Source organism: Aptenodytes patagonicus, chromosome Z (genome assembly GCF_965638725.1).
Source record: "Aptenodytes patagonicus chromosome Z, bAptPat1.pri.cur, whole genome shotgun sequence".
NCBI lineage: Eukaryota > Metazoa > Chordata > Aves > Sphenisciformes > Spheniscidae > Aptenodytes > Aptenodytes patagonicus.
The window spans coordinates 4,696,895-4,715,743 of NC_134982.1; the positions used below are offsets into that span (position 1 = coordinate 4,696,895).

At 43.3% G+C, this 18,849-nt stretch overlaps 1 protein-coding gene across 1 annotated transcript in view; it reads left to right on the plus strand.

Annotated features, from left to right (window-relative positions):
• The window catches only part of LOC143172921 (lipoxygenase homology domain-containing protein 1-like), a 148,831-nt gene that overhangs the window by 89,756 nt on the left and 40,226 nt on the right, over positions 1-18,849 (plus strand). Inside the window, exons 27-31 of the mRNA XM_076362807.1 lie at positions 4,770-4,932; positions 8,051-8,205; positions 9,052-9,261; positions 10,672-10,795; positions 15,484-15,692. Of these exons, the coding sequence (XP_076218922.1) occupies positions 4,770-4,932; positions 8,051-8,205; positions 9,052-9,261; positions 10,672-10,795; positions 15,484-15,692 (861 nt within the window). The remainder of the gene's footprint in view (positions 1-4,769; positions 4,933-8,050; positions 8,206-9,051; positions 9,262-10,671; positions 10,796-15,483; positions 15,693-18,849) is intronic.

Sequence of the window (18,849 nt, forward strand, 5' to 3'; positions counted from 1 at the left end):
TGCAATATGTTTCCATTAGCAGCCGCTTCCATTTCCCAAACCGCATCTTCTGTATACAAAGTGTGAGTAACAGTGAAAAACGACTCCCTAAAGAAAAATGCACACTAATGAACTTGCTAGAGCTTGAGGATCTGGGGACAACAAACATGTATTACCATGTTTTATTCTTCAAATGTTGATTATAAGACTCTGCAATCATTGCTTTTTAAAAAATGCTGTTCTCATTGTACCTTTTGACTAGAATAGAGTTATTTTCTCCTGGCAGTGGATGGGACCAAAGCGGTGACGTTGCTCCTCAACCTTTTGGAGGTCTTTGCTAACCATCTTTTGTGTGAAGGAGCGATCTGCCTGCTGGGTTTGGAGGCAACGTTATCATGACTTGCTTGCTGGATTGAGAGGGGAGATTCCTGAGTTTGTACCCATTGCTGTGCAAATACAGCTAAAGAATTACAGGGCTGAGCAGATGTCCCTGTGCTGCACTGCACCGCTGTCGCTGGACATCCCAGAGTGCCCAAGGCTAACTTAGATAATGGTGGGTTTGGGTGACATGAGAGGACAAAGCTTCATATTTTTATGTGTAGTTTTGTTTGGAAAAATTACAGGGACGGAAGTGGGAAGCGGGTGTACCATTTCAAAATAAAAAGCATTGTTGCTAAACATAGCCAAGAAATAATTTCATCAGTCCCTTAATTCTGGAAGAATAAATGCAGGGAACCAGTACAATTAAAAGAAGCTCATCACTCATATAAATCACTGAATATAAAAACCATCAAGTTAGGTCCTAGGGCTTTTGGTTGCTCATGTCAACAGGATTAAGGCAGTACAGCCAGACTGGTCATCTTGATCTTGTCCACATAAGAAACTGTTCCTTGGCCCTTCTTTCAGATGCTGGCTGTAGGGACAGGAATGAATCTGGCTGCAGGGAAGTTCAGAAGAAAATCACCTCTTCAGGACCAGTTCAGAACTGGAGCAGTAGCTGTATTTGGGAACACCTGGGCTCTCTGTCTTGTCTTTTCTCCCCCTATTCTGAAGGGATGTCAGCTTTCACCTCCACCTCAACGCTCAGGTCTGCCTCCTCCTGAAGTGACTTGTAATATCAAGTGTTGGTGTAAACACGGCTTGCTTGGTCATGGTGAACCTACTTCTCATCTTGCTTCCTCCTTCAAAATTTCCAGCACGTTTTACTCTCTTTGCCTCATGATCAACTCAAAGGTCTGCCCTGAACCTTCCTCATCATGCTCAAGCCTGCATCCTCCTGTACAAGCTTCTTCACAAGCCAATACCCTTCGATCGTTTCTCATGATCACCTTTTTGCCAGTCTGTTATTATCAGACCCTCTATCTGTGTATTGACTAACCCTTGCCTTGTACAGATTCATTAGGTCGATGAACAAGCTGACATTGTTTTTAGAGATATTGGTCATAGGCTAGGGAAGTTGAAGAGGGGGATGCACAAATGTATGGAAACCAAGGGGAGAGAGATTCCTGGGCTGCCTTTTTCTACACCTACTGTTAACTGAGCACTTTGGGAAGTTCCCGAGAGCTGCATGTTGGGTGCTCTTCCATTAGCCCAGAAAGGGCCTCAGGGCTGTGCAGCTCTGCAATCATTACAGCAGCTTTGAAGGACAGACGGTGAGAAACCTGGGAAGGTGGAGGAAGGAAGGAAAACCATGACCAACTTAAAATGGAGAGATTTACAATTCTGCTGATCTTTTGATTATGGCATGGGAAAAAAGAAGAAAGCAGAGCACTGCACGATGCCGCTGATCAGCTGCAGGATATTATGACCTGCCACAGGATAGCAATATGCTGCCAACACTTCTAAAAGCTGTGCTACCTGATCAGACTGCTAAGATGTGTCTAGATGTATCTGTAATGCTGCAAAAGAAAAATGAGGTCAGTAACTTTTCAGATTAAATTGAAAGCACTTGGGTAGGAAACTAGGATTGTGGCATGCCAATAAAGCTCCGTCTTGGCATGCCAGTTATATCTGATAATTATATTTCATTTGTTACAACTTGGAGAAGGGCAAAGAGCTGACTTTTAGCACACTTTCATACCCTGCTTCTAGCTTAGGGCCAGACTCAGACTCAATGAAACAAATTCTGTTTGGAGCTGCAAGAGTATTTTACTGTGGGTAGCATAAAACTGCGCTTTACGTCACTTAAATATTAATGCAATCACTAACAAGGAAACTCCAATAAGAAACATGGCAATGACATGGTGATTAACAATAATGATACAATTAACTTTTGCAGTAACTACACATTATGCCCCACTGTGCAGGCACTCGAGTCCCTAGATATCCTATTACCAAATAAGCAGTATTCATATCAATGGCACGTACAGCCAACGTTATGAATGTTCAGGAGCGGTTAAAATCTTCTGCGAGAGACATGACTGAAGTGGGATCTCTACTGGGAGGAGAGAGTTTCAGCACTGAAGCATCATTCCAGAAAGCCCTCTCTTTCCAGACTGTAGGTGGGGAGTTAAACACTGTTCACCGGCTCAGCATACAGTGAGATAATACAGGTTATGTGGTCAGACAGCCCGTGCAGAAATGAGGAGGCAGAAGTGGTGGTGTGGGCAGTCATTAGGTGCTGTATTTTGCTTATACAGCACAAATAACACTTGAAAGTAAAACATTTGAAATCATCTAAAGTGCTGCCAGTTTTGTTTGATACCATTTTGTACAAGTCATGCTCCAAACCGCCTTATGGAGTTAAATATTGCAAGCCTGGGGGTTAAACAGCAGCACTGCAGGGAATGGCAGAGAGGAGGAGAAATGGTGTTTTATTGACAGCAGAAGGTTTGGGCTGTGTGGGTTCAAAGGATGGTTCTGCTGCAGACTCAAGACGCTCGATCACACAAGCCCCTTGGAGGGGTTCAGCTCCTGCAGATCAACTTGTCTGGGATGTGCGCAGTGGTACGATGACCTGTTCATACCAGGTTAGCGGTGACTGCTAACCAGTGACAGGAGTGGGTCTCTGATCTCAGATGCACGACCTATTCCTCCCCAGTGACCGTGTCAGGGAGGGCAGGATCCGGCACCTCAAGGCAGTACAGGGCAGTAATACACAGTGTTAACAATATTAAATATTGCTACAGTGAGAGCTATTCCCTTCTTTTACTATAGATTAATTTTTTAGTGTTTAAATAGTAGAAAGAGTGATAAATAATGGTTGTTTGATAAATAATTACATGAAAGTAATTATGGTGGACAGTATTCATACGTATGTTATACATGAAAGTGGTGGCACACAGAGTACTGCAAACAGCAGAAAGCCCTTGGGCTACTGTCGTGGTTTAACCCCAGCCGGCAACTAAGCACCACGTAGCCGCTCGCTCACCCTCCCTGCCCCGGTGTGATGGGGGAGAGAATTGGAAGAGTAAAAGTGAGAAAACTTGTGGGTTGAGATAAAGACAGTTTAACCGGTAAAGCAAAAGCCGCGCACGCAAGCAAAGCAAAACAAGGGATCCATTCACTCCTTCCCATGGGCAGGCAGGTGTTCAGCCATCCCCAGGAAAGCAGGGCTCCATCACGCCTAACGGTGACTTGGGAAGACAAACGCCATCACTCTGAATGTCCCCCCCTTCCTTCTTCTTCCCCCAGCATTACATGCTGAGCAAGATGCCATACGGTGTGGAATATCCCTTTGGTCAGCTGGGGTCAGCTGTCCCGGCTGTGTCCCCTCCCAGCTTCTCGTGCCCCCCCAGCCTGCTCGCTGGTGGGGTGGGGTGAGGAGCAGAAAAGGCCTTGACTCTGTGTCAGCACTGCTCGGCAGGAACGAAAACATCCCTGTGTTATCAACACTGTTTCCAGCACAAATCCAAAACACAGCCCCATCCTAGCTACTGGGAAGAAAATTAACTCTACCCCAGCCAAAACCAGCACAGCCACTTAGGAGAGAAATGCTGAACTTGTCAGTAAGGAAAGGGCCATTTTTTCTTCCTTTATTTAGTTACTGTGAAATTAAAACTAACTTTTTTTTTTCTTCTGTTCAGACTTGTGGGCTCTGCAAGTTGCATGATGGTTCATGCCCCTTTCTTTATGGAGATGTAGCCTGGGGTGCCCAGCACACAGAAAGCTGCCTGCCTCTAACCATCTTGGAGGCCTTACAGGAGTCTGTTCTTAATGAGTGGTCTGGGATTGATTTTGTTTACCGAGTGGAAAACACATGTTCTATTGTTTTTGTTTGTTTGCTGATAGAAATCATATTTGTTTCCACCAAAATGAAGTCAAAACAAAAGATCAAAAATTAAATCACTATTTTTCTCCTCTTAATGCACGTATGGGAATTGCCTGGAAACCAGCTTGAGTCACAGAATTATAGGGCAAAATCTTGAAGTATTGACTCAGAAAAAAACCCCTACTGACTTCAAAGAGAATGCTGCTTGAATAAGGATCGAAGAGGGATTGCAGAGTCTCAGTAAAACATGGCTTCAGCAGGAATGGTGCAGTCCTGATTAGGAATTTGCAAGATCAAAAACTGGCAAGGGCAGAGATCTACTGGATCATACAGCCAGTCTCACACAGCCATTGGGAATACTGTTCTCTGCTACACGTTCAGTGCTTCTTCTCAGAGCCCTCAGACGTCCTCTTTCTGGAGGAAATGTATTTCTATATACTATTTCAGGTCTGCATCTACGTACACTTGCATACATACATGAGTTGAAAATCCTCGCTTGCACGTCAGAGTATTTTCAAAGGGGAAATGTTAACGTGTTCACTTTGTTTTGAAGAGATTATCTCTGTCATGTTTACTTCAGGGCTCGGAAACTGTCACATTTCCTTGTGAAAGATGGCTTGCAAAATCTGAAGACGATGGTGAGATCGTCAGAGAACTGGTACCATCTGGTATTTTTACTGAAAAACTCATGAAGGACGGGACACTCAAGCAGATAGAGGAAGAAGTTGAAGACCCATTAGAAGGTAATATAACCCTAGGACTAGGTAGGGACCTGTTAATCTGATTTTTTGGAACAAAACATTTGGATGTGTGGTTCAAGCAAATGCAACGCTGGTACAACTGTTCACGTTTCTTTCCCTTCCTGTTCTCTGGCCTCTCTTACATGTGAAGTACTTCTGTGCAATAATACCATTATTTTCTTGTAGGGCATTTATAAACCTGTCACAGACACCCTTTCACACAGACATAGTTTGCACGTCTCCTCTGATGCCTAACAAATTTCCTCCATCTTGTCCTTGTCTTCCAGGCTTTGCAAACATCTTTACTTGTTTGCCCAACTTCACCTGTCCTGTGCACTTTGCCCCTTCCTTTCCTACCCTACCAGTCTGATTTATGCTCCTCTTTCCTCCCAAAGTTGTTTTTCCTGCTGCTCTTCAGGTACTTATGGACACCCTCTAAAAATTTGGCTCTAGGCAGCCACCCTCACTTCATTAAAGTGCCTCTGGGGAGGAGAATAAAGTGATCACATTCAGCGTTTGGTCCTCCTGGTAGCTGAAGCAACTGAACGAGTACTGAAGTTTCATCCTGAACTCGTTGCTTCTCTGTATGCTCAGCTGTTCCTAACTCTTTTTCCTCTAGGATTTCCTTTTCCCACCCCGAGCTCCTTCTGCCCTTCAGAGAAGTTGTGAACCTTCCTACACTCTGAGCAGAGCAAACTGAATTCAGCTGCCATCTTCATTCCTGGTTCTTGCATCTGGCAACAAGATGATTCAAGAGAGAAAATCATTCCTCTCCCTGTTTCTTTTCTCTCAGAGTGATTTGCATTTACATTACACCATTGTCAGGGTGGAATTTATATGGATTGTAAGTGTTTTCCATTGCCAAGGGAAGAGGTGTCTTGCTGTAAGGAAGGCTGGAGCCTTTGCACTGTGCCTTTAGAAGAGACAGATGTACTTTTTTCCCCTGTTAAGAACTACGTGATAGCTCATGGGAGATATTTTCCTGCGGAGGCAAAGACAGTTTTATTATCAATTAGTAAGTGGCATGACTGCTAGATGCCTGCATGGCATTTTCTTTAACTTACTAACTTCTGTTGCTTTACCTTGCATTAGTTACCATGTCTTAATTAACCTAGGTGACTCATTTTTTCCTTCTAAAGGCAAAGCCTTAAAACAAGTTTTACAATCTAGGGAATAGGATTTTTGGATGGCTGAAGATTTCTTTTGGCTGGGAGTTAGGGCTAAGTTTGGGAACCTTCTGCTTTAGATACAAAATATCTGGGACAGGAATTATATCTTCTGCATCTCCACGAGTCCTCATACATCTTGGGCACTGACGCAGTGTAAATGACAGCAATGGAAAATCAGCCTGTGGTACTCTGAGGATCACCTTTTGTATAGTAGACTGCACTTCAGTCCTGAAGGTCTCCAGAACTGGCAAGCAAAAACCAAAGAGGGATGACTTGACTAATTAGACTATAGGCATTGCTTCCTTCATTACTAATGTAGCAGTTGTCTCGCAAATATGGAGCTGTAATTCTGTAGGACATAATGTGAAGAGGCAAACCAGAAAACCTGGCATTGCACCTAGCCTGATGAATGGTCATGATCCATTTCTTAGAGAAATCGACGGAAATCTTTCATGGACTATGAAGCAGAATAGGCCCTGTTTTACTGGGAAAGCTACTGTCCTGGTTTTGGCTGGGGTAGAGTTAATTTTCTTCCTAGTAGCTGGCATAGTGCTGTGTTTTGGATTTAGCATGAGAATAATGTGATAACACACCAATGTTTTAGTTGTTGCTGAGCAGTGCTTACACTAAGTCAAGATCTTTTCAGCTTCCCATGCTCTGCCAGCGAGGAGGTGCACAAGAAGCTGGGAGGGGGCACAGCCGGGACAGCTGACCCAAACTGGCCAAAGGGACATTCCATACCATGGGACGTCATGCTCAGTACAGAAACTAGGGGGGAGTTGGCCGGGGGGAAGCTATCGCTGCTCGGGGACTGGCTGGGCATCGGTCAGCAGGTGGTGAGCAATTGCATTGTGCATCACTTGCTTTGTATATTCTTCTATTATTATTATTATTAATTACTACTATTTTATTTTATTTCAATTATTAAACTGTTCTTATCTCAACCCATGAGTTTTCTTACTTTTACTCTTCCGATTCTCTCCCCCATCCCACCGGGGGAGGGGGAGAGTGAGCAAGCGGCTGGGTGGTGCTCAGTTGCCGGCTGATGTTAAACCATGACAGCTAGGTACAGAAGAAAAAGACTATATAGATATTTTCTTTGACGCTGTTAATGTACAAAAAAGAATCCTAACTAAGACTTTGTAACCTCTTCCTTATTTGTATTGCCCTGGGATTTGCAAGGAGGCATTCTCCAAGGCTCGTATGCCACCAGGGTAATCAGAGCCTTGTACAGTCCCTAATTGTTTTCCGGGCAAGAATGCTTTCGGTAACTGTTTGTTTTCCCTGTGTAATTGGGAAAAGAGTAGCAAAATAAAAATAGGAGTATTTAACAGGTTTAGTAAAGCACATTACTAAAGATTTGATGAGGTTTTATTGGATCATCACTGAGCAAGCTAAAGAGAAAGGGTGCTTAAGCAGTACAGCTCCAACATTTCCTTAATTAAATACTGTCTCAGCAAAAGGACCCAGAAACCTGTTCTCTTTCTGTTTGGGGAATTTATAGAGATACATGCCATTAACTCTGGCAGCAATTGCACATCTGAATCCCTGGAGTTTGTTTATGGAAGATGGAGTATTAAGAATTCACAACACTGAATCGCTTGTTCTCAGATGTAGGTCCCTTGAGGCTCGGTATGAAAAGGTGCTGAGTTCCCTCACCTCTATCAACTTCGCATCCAGTAATAACCATAACGATTCTTTGCGTTTTTATGTGATCAAAGCAATACATAGGCATTGATTAGATGAGGAAAAGGAAAGTCAGCACATTTCAACCCAGTGATTCCCCAACCTTTGGATCATTATCAGAAGCCTGGAAGTAAAACATGTGGGATTTTAAACTTCCAAGGACTGAGTGATGAGTTTTGGGACCATTTTCTTAGGTAAATTCAGTATCTAAGGTAGACCTTGATAATTCACCTGGCCAGAAATCACGTCTCTGTTTCTTTCTGCAGTTCACATATACAAGATTAGCGTGTTCACCGGAGATATCTATGGTGCTGGGACAGATGCTAATGTTTTCCTAAATATCTACGGAGATCTGGGGGACACAGGAGAGAGAAAACTCAGCAATTCTGAAACAAACTTCAACAAGTTTGAAAGAGGACAGGTACAAATGCAGCGGGTTAATAACACTTTCCATTTCACAGTCTTTAACCTAACAAGTCCATGACTGTCTTTATAGGACGAGTTTTCCTATGAGGGATGAATTGATTGATTCCATTTACCATGTTCATTACCTCTTAGAAGGCTTTGTATGGATTGTCAGCTGGGTATTATGACTGACAGGCACTGCAGTAGATGTTTCCGTGAAGTCACTGATTGACAAATTATGAGCTTGGTCCATACAAACTGGCTTGAAATGTTAGCTGCAGATTTGAGAGCACACAAAACCTGAGGTCTCTCATTCCCATAGCCTCTGTGCAACTGGTTTGCACGTACATAGTATATACTGTAATTCACTGCAGAGCATGATAAACTGATGGGACCTAAACTGCAGCTCTGTTTGACAAAATAACTCCAAAAGTGGTACTCTGTGGTCAGTCCATGAGTCATATGCACAGCCTCATATGGAGATACTCAGATATAATGACGGCAAAGATTGTCTCATCTGGATTGTCCATACCAATCTAACTGGATTAGAAAGGGAAGTCTTATTTAGACTTAAAAACCAGGATGTAAAATTCCAGGAATTCAATATTGTAATTGGTTGTAAAAATGACATTTTTGTGCAGCTCCCCTCATAGCAGAAGCAGGCTTCAAAACACTTCCCTGCAGAACAGTTTTAGCATACAGAAATGCCTCTCTAGACTGCTGCAAAGCTTTTCACCAAGCACAGTCATGTGAGATGGAATTTAAACACATATTGTGCTCTGTAGTCTCCGTTTGCTTTTGTCCGGTAGATGATCTGTTGAGAGCTCGTTAACAGAAGCAACTGCTATTGAACACTCTGCAGGAGGATACGTTTACTATACAGGCTGTGGACCTTGGCATTTTGTACAAGATCAAGATTCGTCATGACAATAGCATGTTCAGTCCTGACTGGTTCCTGGAAAAAGTAGAGATCCTGGATGAGACCACAGAGGAGTCGTTCGTTTTCCTGTGCGAGCGCTGGCTCTCTAAAAAGAAAGAGGACAAAAAGATAGAGCGTACACTTTATGAACAGGTATGGTTACGGCTCAAAGCTCTGATCCAAACCCAGCTACTAATAAAAGTAAAATGATTGAATATGTGGTTGAAGTCCAAGACAGATCATTAGGGACTTACCTTTTTTGGCTTGTCCAAAATGAATTCGTGATTTTTGGACAAGTGCTGAAAGTATGGCCACTCTCAGCCCAGTATCAGTAGCTCTGTAATTTGCAATTTCAACAGAAAAATCAAGGAGGCCAAGTGAAACTCTTTGGCTGAGAGTCAAAGTACCTTACCGATGCACAGTAGAGTATATTTGCCTGCTGCTCTCCTTGCCGTGCTCACAAAGTAGCTTAGTTATGGGTCCCACTATTCAAAGTCCTCAAGCCAAAATATTGGGTCCTTTGACTTCATCCTCACTGGATTGGATGGGTTTATCTTTTCAGCAACTTCTTCCACCAACGCCAAACATAAAAAATCTAGTTTCTTTGCTACCGCTCAAGGCACCAAACAGTTTTTAGTGAAATGCCCTTTCTACTTGCACATTTTCTGTTGCTTTATCAGGCTAATACAGCTAATTGGAATTCGAGGTACATACACTAATTAAAATTAGCAAACAAGATTAATAGACCTCTCTTGCTTCTATACAGTGAGGCATAATAAAGCAGCTGATTATAAGTCCATTGTATTTAAGGAGTCCGCTTTGCAAAATACAGTGACATTTTAATTGACAGTTACCACCAAAATTATCATCAATGAAATTGGGCCAGACTCATCCTGAATACAGCAGAATGGATGTAAGAAGAGTTACACCATGGATGAGTATTGCCCTATGCTCCCTCACAAAATTGCAGCAGACAATACTATGAATTGTTGTGGTCACGCTTACCCTGTTGCTCATATTAATTCATAATGAGGAAAAGCTAATTACTTGGTTTTTTTTTAATTATGTGACTGCATGGTAAGACCATCACATTTATTGGACAATGACACTGAACTCTTCAAATACAATAGATGTTTCGTATCATTCAGCTTTGCAGTACTCTCCCTCTTGTGCTCTTTGACCTGTACCAGGTAAATTAGTCTGACACCACAGTGTGTGCCCTGATAAGCAAATCTGATACCATTCCATCCATCTGAATTTTCTGTGGCTATTGCTCCCACAGGTAGCAGAGAAAAGTCGCACCACACCATTAAAGTCTGTTAGGTCCATTATATTTTCTTTTATTATAACACACATCCAAAATGGCCTGTCAAGGTTACCAATGAAGTAAATGAATGACCTGCAGTAAATTACAAGTCACATTTATTTGAGCTACACTGAGCAAAAAGCTACCTGGGGAACTACAGGGATTTCTTCTCATGTTGTTCTTGGAGGCACAAGGGAACAGCTGACAACACTTGAGCTCTCAACCTCATTACCCTCCCGTACATGCCTTCCAACTAGAGCTATGACGGTGAGCGAAACAGCCTGGATGGCTCGTCTCTCAGCCTGTCAAGTCAGGATAGCAATGAAAACCTGAAGGAGAAGAAAAAATCCAGCTTGGTCAAGGCGGCAGAGGAAGGATCACGTGAGCGAGCACCGTGTTTGATTGCATGCATGCATGTGTTTTTGGCTTTCAGTGCTTGAGGTGTTGCATTCATCCTGGTGAAGGGCAAGGAGAGGCAGCACAGCAAATCGCTTCTCTGCACCCTGTGTTGTGACCGCTTTGGGAAAGGCTGGATCAATGCCTGTGTTTCTGTGTTTGCTGCTTTTCTTATCGTTCTCCAACCCTAACAGTGGAATAAGCCATGAAGTTCACAGCAACTTCAGTGTTTCCAACACTCTTCTTTCTCTCCTGTGGAAATTTGTGATGCTGTAGCTTGTCAGAATTGACTTCTCCATTGCCAGCAGATGTAAGTTCTCCAAACAGTGTGGTGCTTTGGGCAGTGTGACAATATTGTTAGGCAGGTGGTTATTCAAGGGTACGCTGTTTTCTGTTGCAGTGAGGTAAAAGGCATAGGGGACGGCTATGGGCAACTGCAATAACAAATCATGTCCCTTAGATGCCTAAAGTTAGAAGAGTCCACGTACACCATCAAATGTGGAAAAGGGGCTAGTCAACAACATCCATAGGGCCTCTTCAGAAAGAAACCCACTGACCTGAAGAATCATACTCCCTCCTCCTCCTCCTCCACCTCCACCTTCATTGCAGACAGCACTTCAGAGGTGGGGAGAAGTGACATTGCCCTCTGAACAGCAGGGTCTGATAGAGTTAAGGGAAGAATTCATGCAAGTTTTGTAAAACTTTGTCTGAAGTGTCCTTCAAAGGATCCAAAGCTCTTTGCAGTGAGAGGGACAGTAGGCAAGTCAGACATGTTATCACCAAAGGTGCCTCCCTTGGACTATCAGAGGCTCTTTTCCACATGATTCCTTAAAGTAGCTCTTGTTGCTGATATCAGCAGTTTTTTTCCTCCTATATCTCTTTGACCTACTCAAGATGATGTTTCATGTAACATAACAGATCTGAATTGCCAAAGGTAGCTTTGAATTTCTTGAGATGTTATGTGCCACATTTAAGCCATCTCCCCTTTTCATGGTCAGGCTAGTAGTGCCTCATCACCGAGGATGTTTGTTTAATACGAATTTAAAGGTGATTTATTTTAGAACCCTTCGGGTTTTTTCCTTACAACACATAGCTGCATCATAGCAGCTGTTGGGTTGGGAGGGGAGTGGGATACCGGGAGCTGAGCAAGAGCACAGATAAGTCTCTTGGCTCTCAGAAAACAAGCTTCAACTGGGAGTGCTCAGGTGAGTTTGTTCTTTTCTAGAAGGTGGATTGTCTTATAATTGGGCAGAGGAGGAGGGTCTGCAAGTGCTGTCACTGAGAGACAAGGAGTCCATGAACTCTGGACTGAGGCTGCTGCTCAAATACCTGATGGAAACAGTTGGTGGCTCTAGTGTAGATTTCCATCTCTAGGCTCTGGTTCCTGAGACAAAGCAAAGCTGAATATAAAAGAAAAACCTGTTTCTGGATTGCAATTTATAAAAAGTGAAATATATTGGACTGTGTCTGCAAAGGCCAGCTTTCATGCAGGGAGGCTAGTCTAGCTCAGCTGCCTCCGATATGAAGTGGGAAAGTTGCGCGGGTTCTGTTTCTGTCCTGGCTGTGAAGGAAGCCTGGAAAATCAGTGTCCATCAGATGATGTTAACCTTTGTGGAAAGCTTCCCCAGTCCATTGATATTTCCTTATAACTTCATTACCACACAGACTTTTTTCTCTGTATTTAAGTACCTTTTGATCAGTCACCTCTGTGTTCCAGAACATTGACTAATTATCTAAATTGCACCTACAGTTCGTTGTCATCCTGTATCAGGTCTTTTAGCTTTAGATTAACATTTTAGATGCATGGTTAAGATGCTGTGTTGTAACAAGTAACTGGGCAGCAGCTGAGTCACGGTTACTGTCTGTATATGGGCTCTTAGTCCACAGCAAGTGCAAAATAATTAAACTTATCTTAAACTTCCATGGTAAGCCAAGTGTAAAATGATGTAATTTGGCTCAGGAGTTTAAGATAGCTTTCACTGACGTGGTCCAAGAGAACTCACACAAATGGTTACTGCAATTCAGCAGATTCCTAGAGGCTTGTTGTAATGTGATACCTGGGTTGCGTGTCCCGAGCCTTTAAGTTGTGAAGCAGAAATAATGCTGCACATTGCTTAACCTGGTCTGCAACCCATGTGTCTCGGGGCAACCCTTCTTTTGTAATCCCATATTGTGCTCAAACAAAAAATAAGCGATTCCCATGTTCCTTCTGATATTACTTCTGTGGTGAGACAATGGATAACATCTGCCATGTTGACATTCCATGTAGTTTCACAAATAATGGGTAAAACATCAACATCTCCCATGAGAACCCATCTCCAGCAGAGCTAAGATAGTTCCCATCATCCCCATTGTGCCAGGGTGGTCTTTCTTCTCTGAGTCCTGGAGCTTGTCATCACCACTATCTCTGTTGCAGTGACATGGTCTCATCAAGGAAACCGCATCTTGAAGGAATGTCGGATGAGATGGACTGTGTGAGCCAGACAGCCACCTCCTGAGCTGGATAAAATGCCAGCTGTTAATTAGTTGATTAGGGGAAGTGGTATTGGGAGTTGCCTGGGAAAGGGAGTGACAATTTGAGCAGCCCAGTTCTGACTCTCTCATGCTCAAGATGGTGAATGCCTTTGAAGGGCAGGAGGTGATGTGAGGATGGAGCACAGAGAAAGGTCCTGTTGACTAGGAACCTGCTTGGGTCTGAACTGGGAACCCTGCTCCATGCTGGAAGGCAGTGCTGGAGATGGCGTGGTCTACATCCCTAATGAAACCCAACCCCCTGTGAGGGGGACACGTGCTCTCAAACAGCCTGACCTCTGCGCAGGGACTCAAGGAAGCAGGGGGCAAAGGGAGATGGGCTGGAGCACCTGTGGTGTCCTGCTGTGGCCATGTGCCTCAGGTTTTGCATTCTCCCATGTTTGAAGAAGTAGAACTATGGAGACCCAGAGAAAGAGGGAGACAATGGAGAGGGGAGATAAACAAATTAAAGGATCGCTTTTCTAGTTTTTAAAGGAAAGAACAGCAAACAGTGTTTCCTGCTGTCTGGTAACGAGCTACTCTGTGTCTCTGTATCCATTATTTAAAGTGGGAAATGATAACAATTTCTCATAGTTCTCATTTTTTATATAGGTGTTTCAAGTACTTTGGCTTGAGGATGCAACATCAGTTGGAAATGCTGGTAGTTCTGCGAACTTAGTCTGTCACAGGAGAGCAGGGTAAAAACTGTATAAAAGAAAATGTTGTCCCTATTCAAAATATACTTTATTTAAAAGAGGAGTCTGGAGATGTTCTAAACATGACCCCTCAACATATTCTTATAAAATCTGTCTTGCCTACAGCTAAACCCTTTCTCCTGCTAATATCAGCAGCTCCAATGGTTATTTTGTGAAGAATGCATTGCATATCATTTTGCTGATGTGCACACTGAAATGTAAATGATACCATAAAGGGGAGAATAAGTCTTGCCTAATCATCAGGTCATTTTGTGTTGGTACACAAAATCCTCAAACTGGGGCTGAATGAATTTCTTTGGGTTCTGCTCTGTCCAGAGGTAAGAACAGATTTGGTCAGCATGAATTTATGCCTTCCCTGATATTGCACACATATTCTGAGCTTGATGGGAGTTTCTAGTACAACTCTCACTCCAAAAATGCTGTTAGTCATCATAAAGCAAAATTAGATGTCAATCCCAGATGATCTGAAAGCCAACCAAGTTTTTTGTCAAGGTTTATAAACCATTTTTTTTAAATCAAAAAAGCGATGATGAAGCCAGGCTGAGTTTCGATTCTGTGACGAGGCAAATTTCAGAGCTCCGAGTCTTGTCAGAATGGTTTGAACAGCCCTACACAAATGTTCTGAGAAATCAAACGAGTATTCAGCATCTAATTCTGCACCGCCTGCTCGGCTTGCCCAAATGAGCTTTTGGAAAGCACTTGAAAAGTAGTCTGGCACTTCCTCCCTTTTAACAGCTGAACTGAAATTTCTGAAAACCACAGAAAAAACTGCTCAGTCCCAAGCCTTGGCCTGAAGGTTTTTCCCCTAACCAGTATTATTACACAATGTATAAAATTATTGAGTGACCTACCTTTAATGCAAGGATTATTCATAGTTTGCCTGGATTTGCAAAGGGATGCTGAAACCCTGAGCTGCCCCATAGATCACAGCAATTCTCGAATGAAGCACAAAGGAGAACATTTGCAGTTGTACTGGGACATTCAGTCAGTGATGGTTTACCTTGGAGTCAGCATAGATTTATTTGCCTTTATTGAACGGTGAGCGTAAGATCACTTTGGTCTAATAGCCTGTTTAAGATTTAGGTGCTCAGCCTCATCTTCAGGAAGGTCTCTTGGTGTAAATAAGGATTCAAGCCCTTTGCTGTTCTGTCATCTATTAGGGAGAAATCTGGACTTATAACCTCCTTGCAGCCAGTAGGGTTGTCTGGGGAAATTAACCCTTGCAGAATTCAGTCCCAAGTGCGTATGGGAAAGTAGTCTCCCATGCACATTTGTAGCCCAACGCGGCACGGTGTTATCCCTTCTCCGAATGAGTTCAACGGGAGGTGAACCTATTTAGCATACACAACTGCTCCCTCTGATGGGATGAGTCCCTGGTTTTCTGAAGTCTCATGTAAATGCATCTGTGCGTGGGTTTTCTGGTGATTAAACCTCTGTTTGTTGCAGTGATCCCGTACCACATCACCGTCACAACGGGCACAGAATATGACTCCAGCACCGACAGCCGAGTGTACATCATCATCATGGGTCCTCAGAAAGCGCAGACGGAGAGGCTGTGGCTGGATCTCCCAGAAGGAAAAGACGAGTTTGCAGATGGCTCTGTAGAGAAATTCTCTGTTTGGGGCGTAGATGTGGGAGAGATCAAAAAAGTGGAGGTACTTTGTGAATGCATTACAAGCACTGGAGGCATATGACAAACGTGGCCAAAGAAAGCACATGTTCCCGTTATTCTTAGCAGTGAAGGAAAGGCACTTGGGTCTGAAAGGAATGTAAACAGGGATGTGCTAATGAGATTTCACATGTGTCTGAACCTGAAAATAAGTACGCTTTACATGTCACAAACCCAAGATCCTTGGGAGGCAGAAGATAATTTTGAATTATAAGGAAGTTGTAGCATGTCCCAGTTTTGTCCCACCTCTGGCACTGTTTTTTCTTAGTCAAGCCCTGTTATTGACAGATGCAGTGAAGTTTCCCAGGATGCAGTCCTCCATCGGTCTTTTTCCTAGTTGATTTTTACGCTACTTCCAGTTGGGTTTCATAAATTGTGCCTGCAGTGAGAAACACATCTTGTACAATTTTCTAGCTAAACATGAAAATTGTTTTCACAGCTTGGAGGACCCAGGCTTAGAGAAGAAAATTAATCATTGTTCATAAGTAACATGCACAAACAGATTTCGGTCCAGGAGCCATTTTTTTCTGCTATGGCTCAGGGAGACAGAATTTGCATAGATTTTCCATCACTGAGCTTAAACTTCACATGAATATTCCAGAGCGTTTGTGTACATCGTTCCTGTTTCATACGGCAGTTCCACCTCCTGAAAGCCTGCTCCAGCCCCCCGAGTGCTGAAAGCCACAGCATCTGAGGACTTCCAAGAGCCTATTTAATTTTATTTTTACCCCATGGCCTGTGTTGTAGTAAACCTACCTGTTGATGCGCGTGCTTGTGTATTTGGAGGGAGACGAGTGAAAAAAATATAAAGAGAGAAATCCTAACTAATTAAAACATCTTTGCAGTTGTACGTCCTGTTGTAGCAGCTGATAGACTGAAGTACTCCCCTTAGCTTTCATTCAAGCAATGGATTCTGACACCTTGAGAAGTCTCCACACTAGATTTGAGCTTATTATCAGGCCATTTTCTTAATGCACTCCAAGTGCCTGGTTATTATGAGTATTAGTGTCACTTTCTATCTAGCCATCTCTAGGTCAAACTTTGAAAGTGAAGCAAGTACATAAATCCTTCTCTTCCAGACTGTGTGCGCATGGAAACAGCCATGGGCTGCGACCAAGAGGGAAGAAAAAGCCAGTATAACCCCTCAGTGCTAGAGAGACAGGAAAAGCTGGATGAAGAAAGAAATAGAAAGGGATGCTGGAAAAGAGACAGCGAGTAGGGTGAGGAAGGGGCAGAGAATAGGAGAAAGAGAAGCGGACACTTGGAAATAGAGAGAAGCAAGGAAAAGAAATAATTTGAAAAGGATTACAAATGGGAAAGAAGAGAAAAGGTTGCAAATGAAATGCAGAGAGTTAGAAAAAGAAATAACATATAGCTTTCAAGCTGGGCGATGCTCTTCTGTCCTCTTTCACCCCTATTCTCCGTGATCTCACCAGTCTGCTGCCTCACCTCTTGCTCATTTTTCCCTTTTAGTTTGTAACCCCCCAGCTCGTGGCTGGAGGAGCCATCTGCTCCTGGCCTTCTGCCTTCCTTCATGTAGTGCCCTCTGCTTGGAAAGTCTCTTCTTGTTCATCCACGTCCCAACGATGACATCGATGTGCCAGTCTGCCGTGGTTGCCATGGAATCAGTCCATATTTTCCTTGTAGAAAATTGCAGTGTTCAGGGACATTGCAGAAAATTGCTAGTTATCTACTTGGGAAAAGTGAGGAACAGTTCGTTCTCAGATTTGGCATTTGGCTGCTTCTGGAAAAAGGCAAGAAGTTCTGAATATGAGTTACCATGTGAAAATAGCATAGCATGGGGATTAAGTTTCCAGAAGCCCTCTGTATAACCCAGGCTGCAGACTACAGGACTTAGTAGGATCATAAGATTTGCAGTGTGATGCCACTTTTAGTTAGGTATTATTCTCCTGCCGCAAATATCCTATACTGAAAGCAGAAACAGTGGAACGTGAAGTAATTTGAAAGGGGCCCGTTTATACCTGTCTTGTAAGCCTACAGATATAATATTTACTACTGGTGTACTTTAATAGACACGCTGACATGAAAATAAATAATACAAGTTATTGGGTATAGGCACTTTATACTGTGTTCTTAAAACAAGTTTTAATATTTCTTCTCCTAATGAATGAAAGTATCTCTGTTCCTAGACTGCTTTTGCTGCAGAGAGACACAGGTATGATCAGAAGAGTCCTGCATTGGTCTGCATTTCTAAACCACTTCTAGTTCAGACCCTTTCTCCAACACAAGCACAAGGCGTGATGGAGTGTAAAGTGTCACAAGTCCAGTCCCTCACTGACTAGGGACCTGATCATGGAAAACCCTCAGGTCTCTCTAATATTCTCTGCACCTTCCAGAATAAGCAAAAAAATCCCACTTTTTGGCATCTTTTCCTTCTATCTACCACTCAAATTCTCTCCCATTTTCCCCTGTTGTTGCGTTCGGTTTCAATGGGATTGTGAGCAGCCCAGTGCAAATTGTGCGTCTTAGTCTTGGTGATGCGACGTACTCAACAGTCCCTCAAGGACAGTGGGAATGAGTTACGAAGATTTTCAAACAGCCCAAGGATCTAGCTGCCTTTGAAATTCTGTCATTCTAACTTAGTACAAACATCTCAGCTCAAACAACTTGTCATGATGCTGGTGTACATGTCCAGGCTACACTGCTGGTGTGGCCATGGCTTTGGATCATTCACTGTATTGGCATGGTCCGTCTAAAGATTTGCTTGGAATCGAAAGACAAATCCCAGTGCTCTGCTCTAAAAGACCAGCCATAAGGAAGACTCAGCACTGGATGAGTTTATCCCAGAATTTACAACATTGTTCTTGGAGCCCTTGGAAGTCTGCTCGTATGCAGGTTCTCCAAGGCAACTGGACGTGCAGGATGCTTTCTTCTGGCCAGTCACTGATACCAAAGGAGTTAAAGGTTGCTGTGAAAATCTGGTACCCTGCAATGTCTTGGAATGGCGCTTTAGGAGGTCACTGTAACGAACCCAAAAGAGCAGCAGACTTTAATGGGCTCATTGGGATTTTCCCTCCGGCTGCTCTGTCCCTGCTTCATTGCAGAGCCATTGCCCTGAATTTTCCCCGCTGCCTCATCTGCACCATCCCGCAACAGGTCTCGAGAGGCTGTGTGCAGACTCT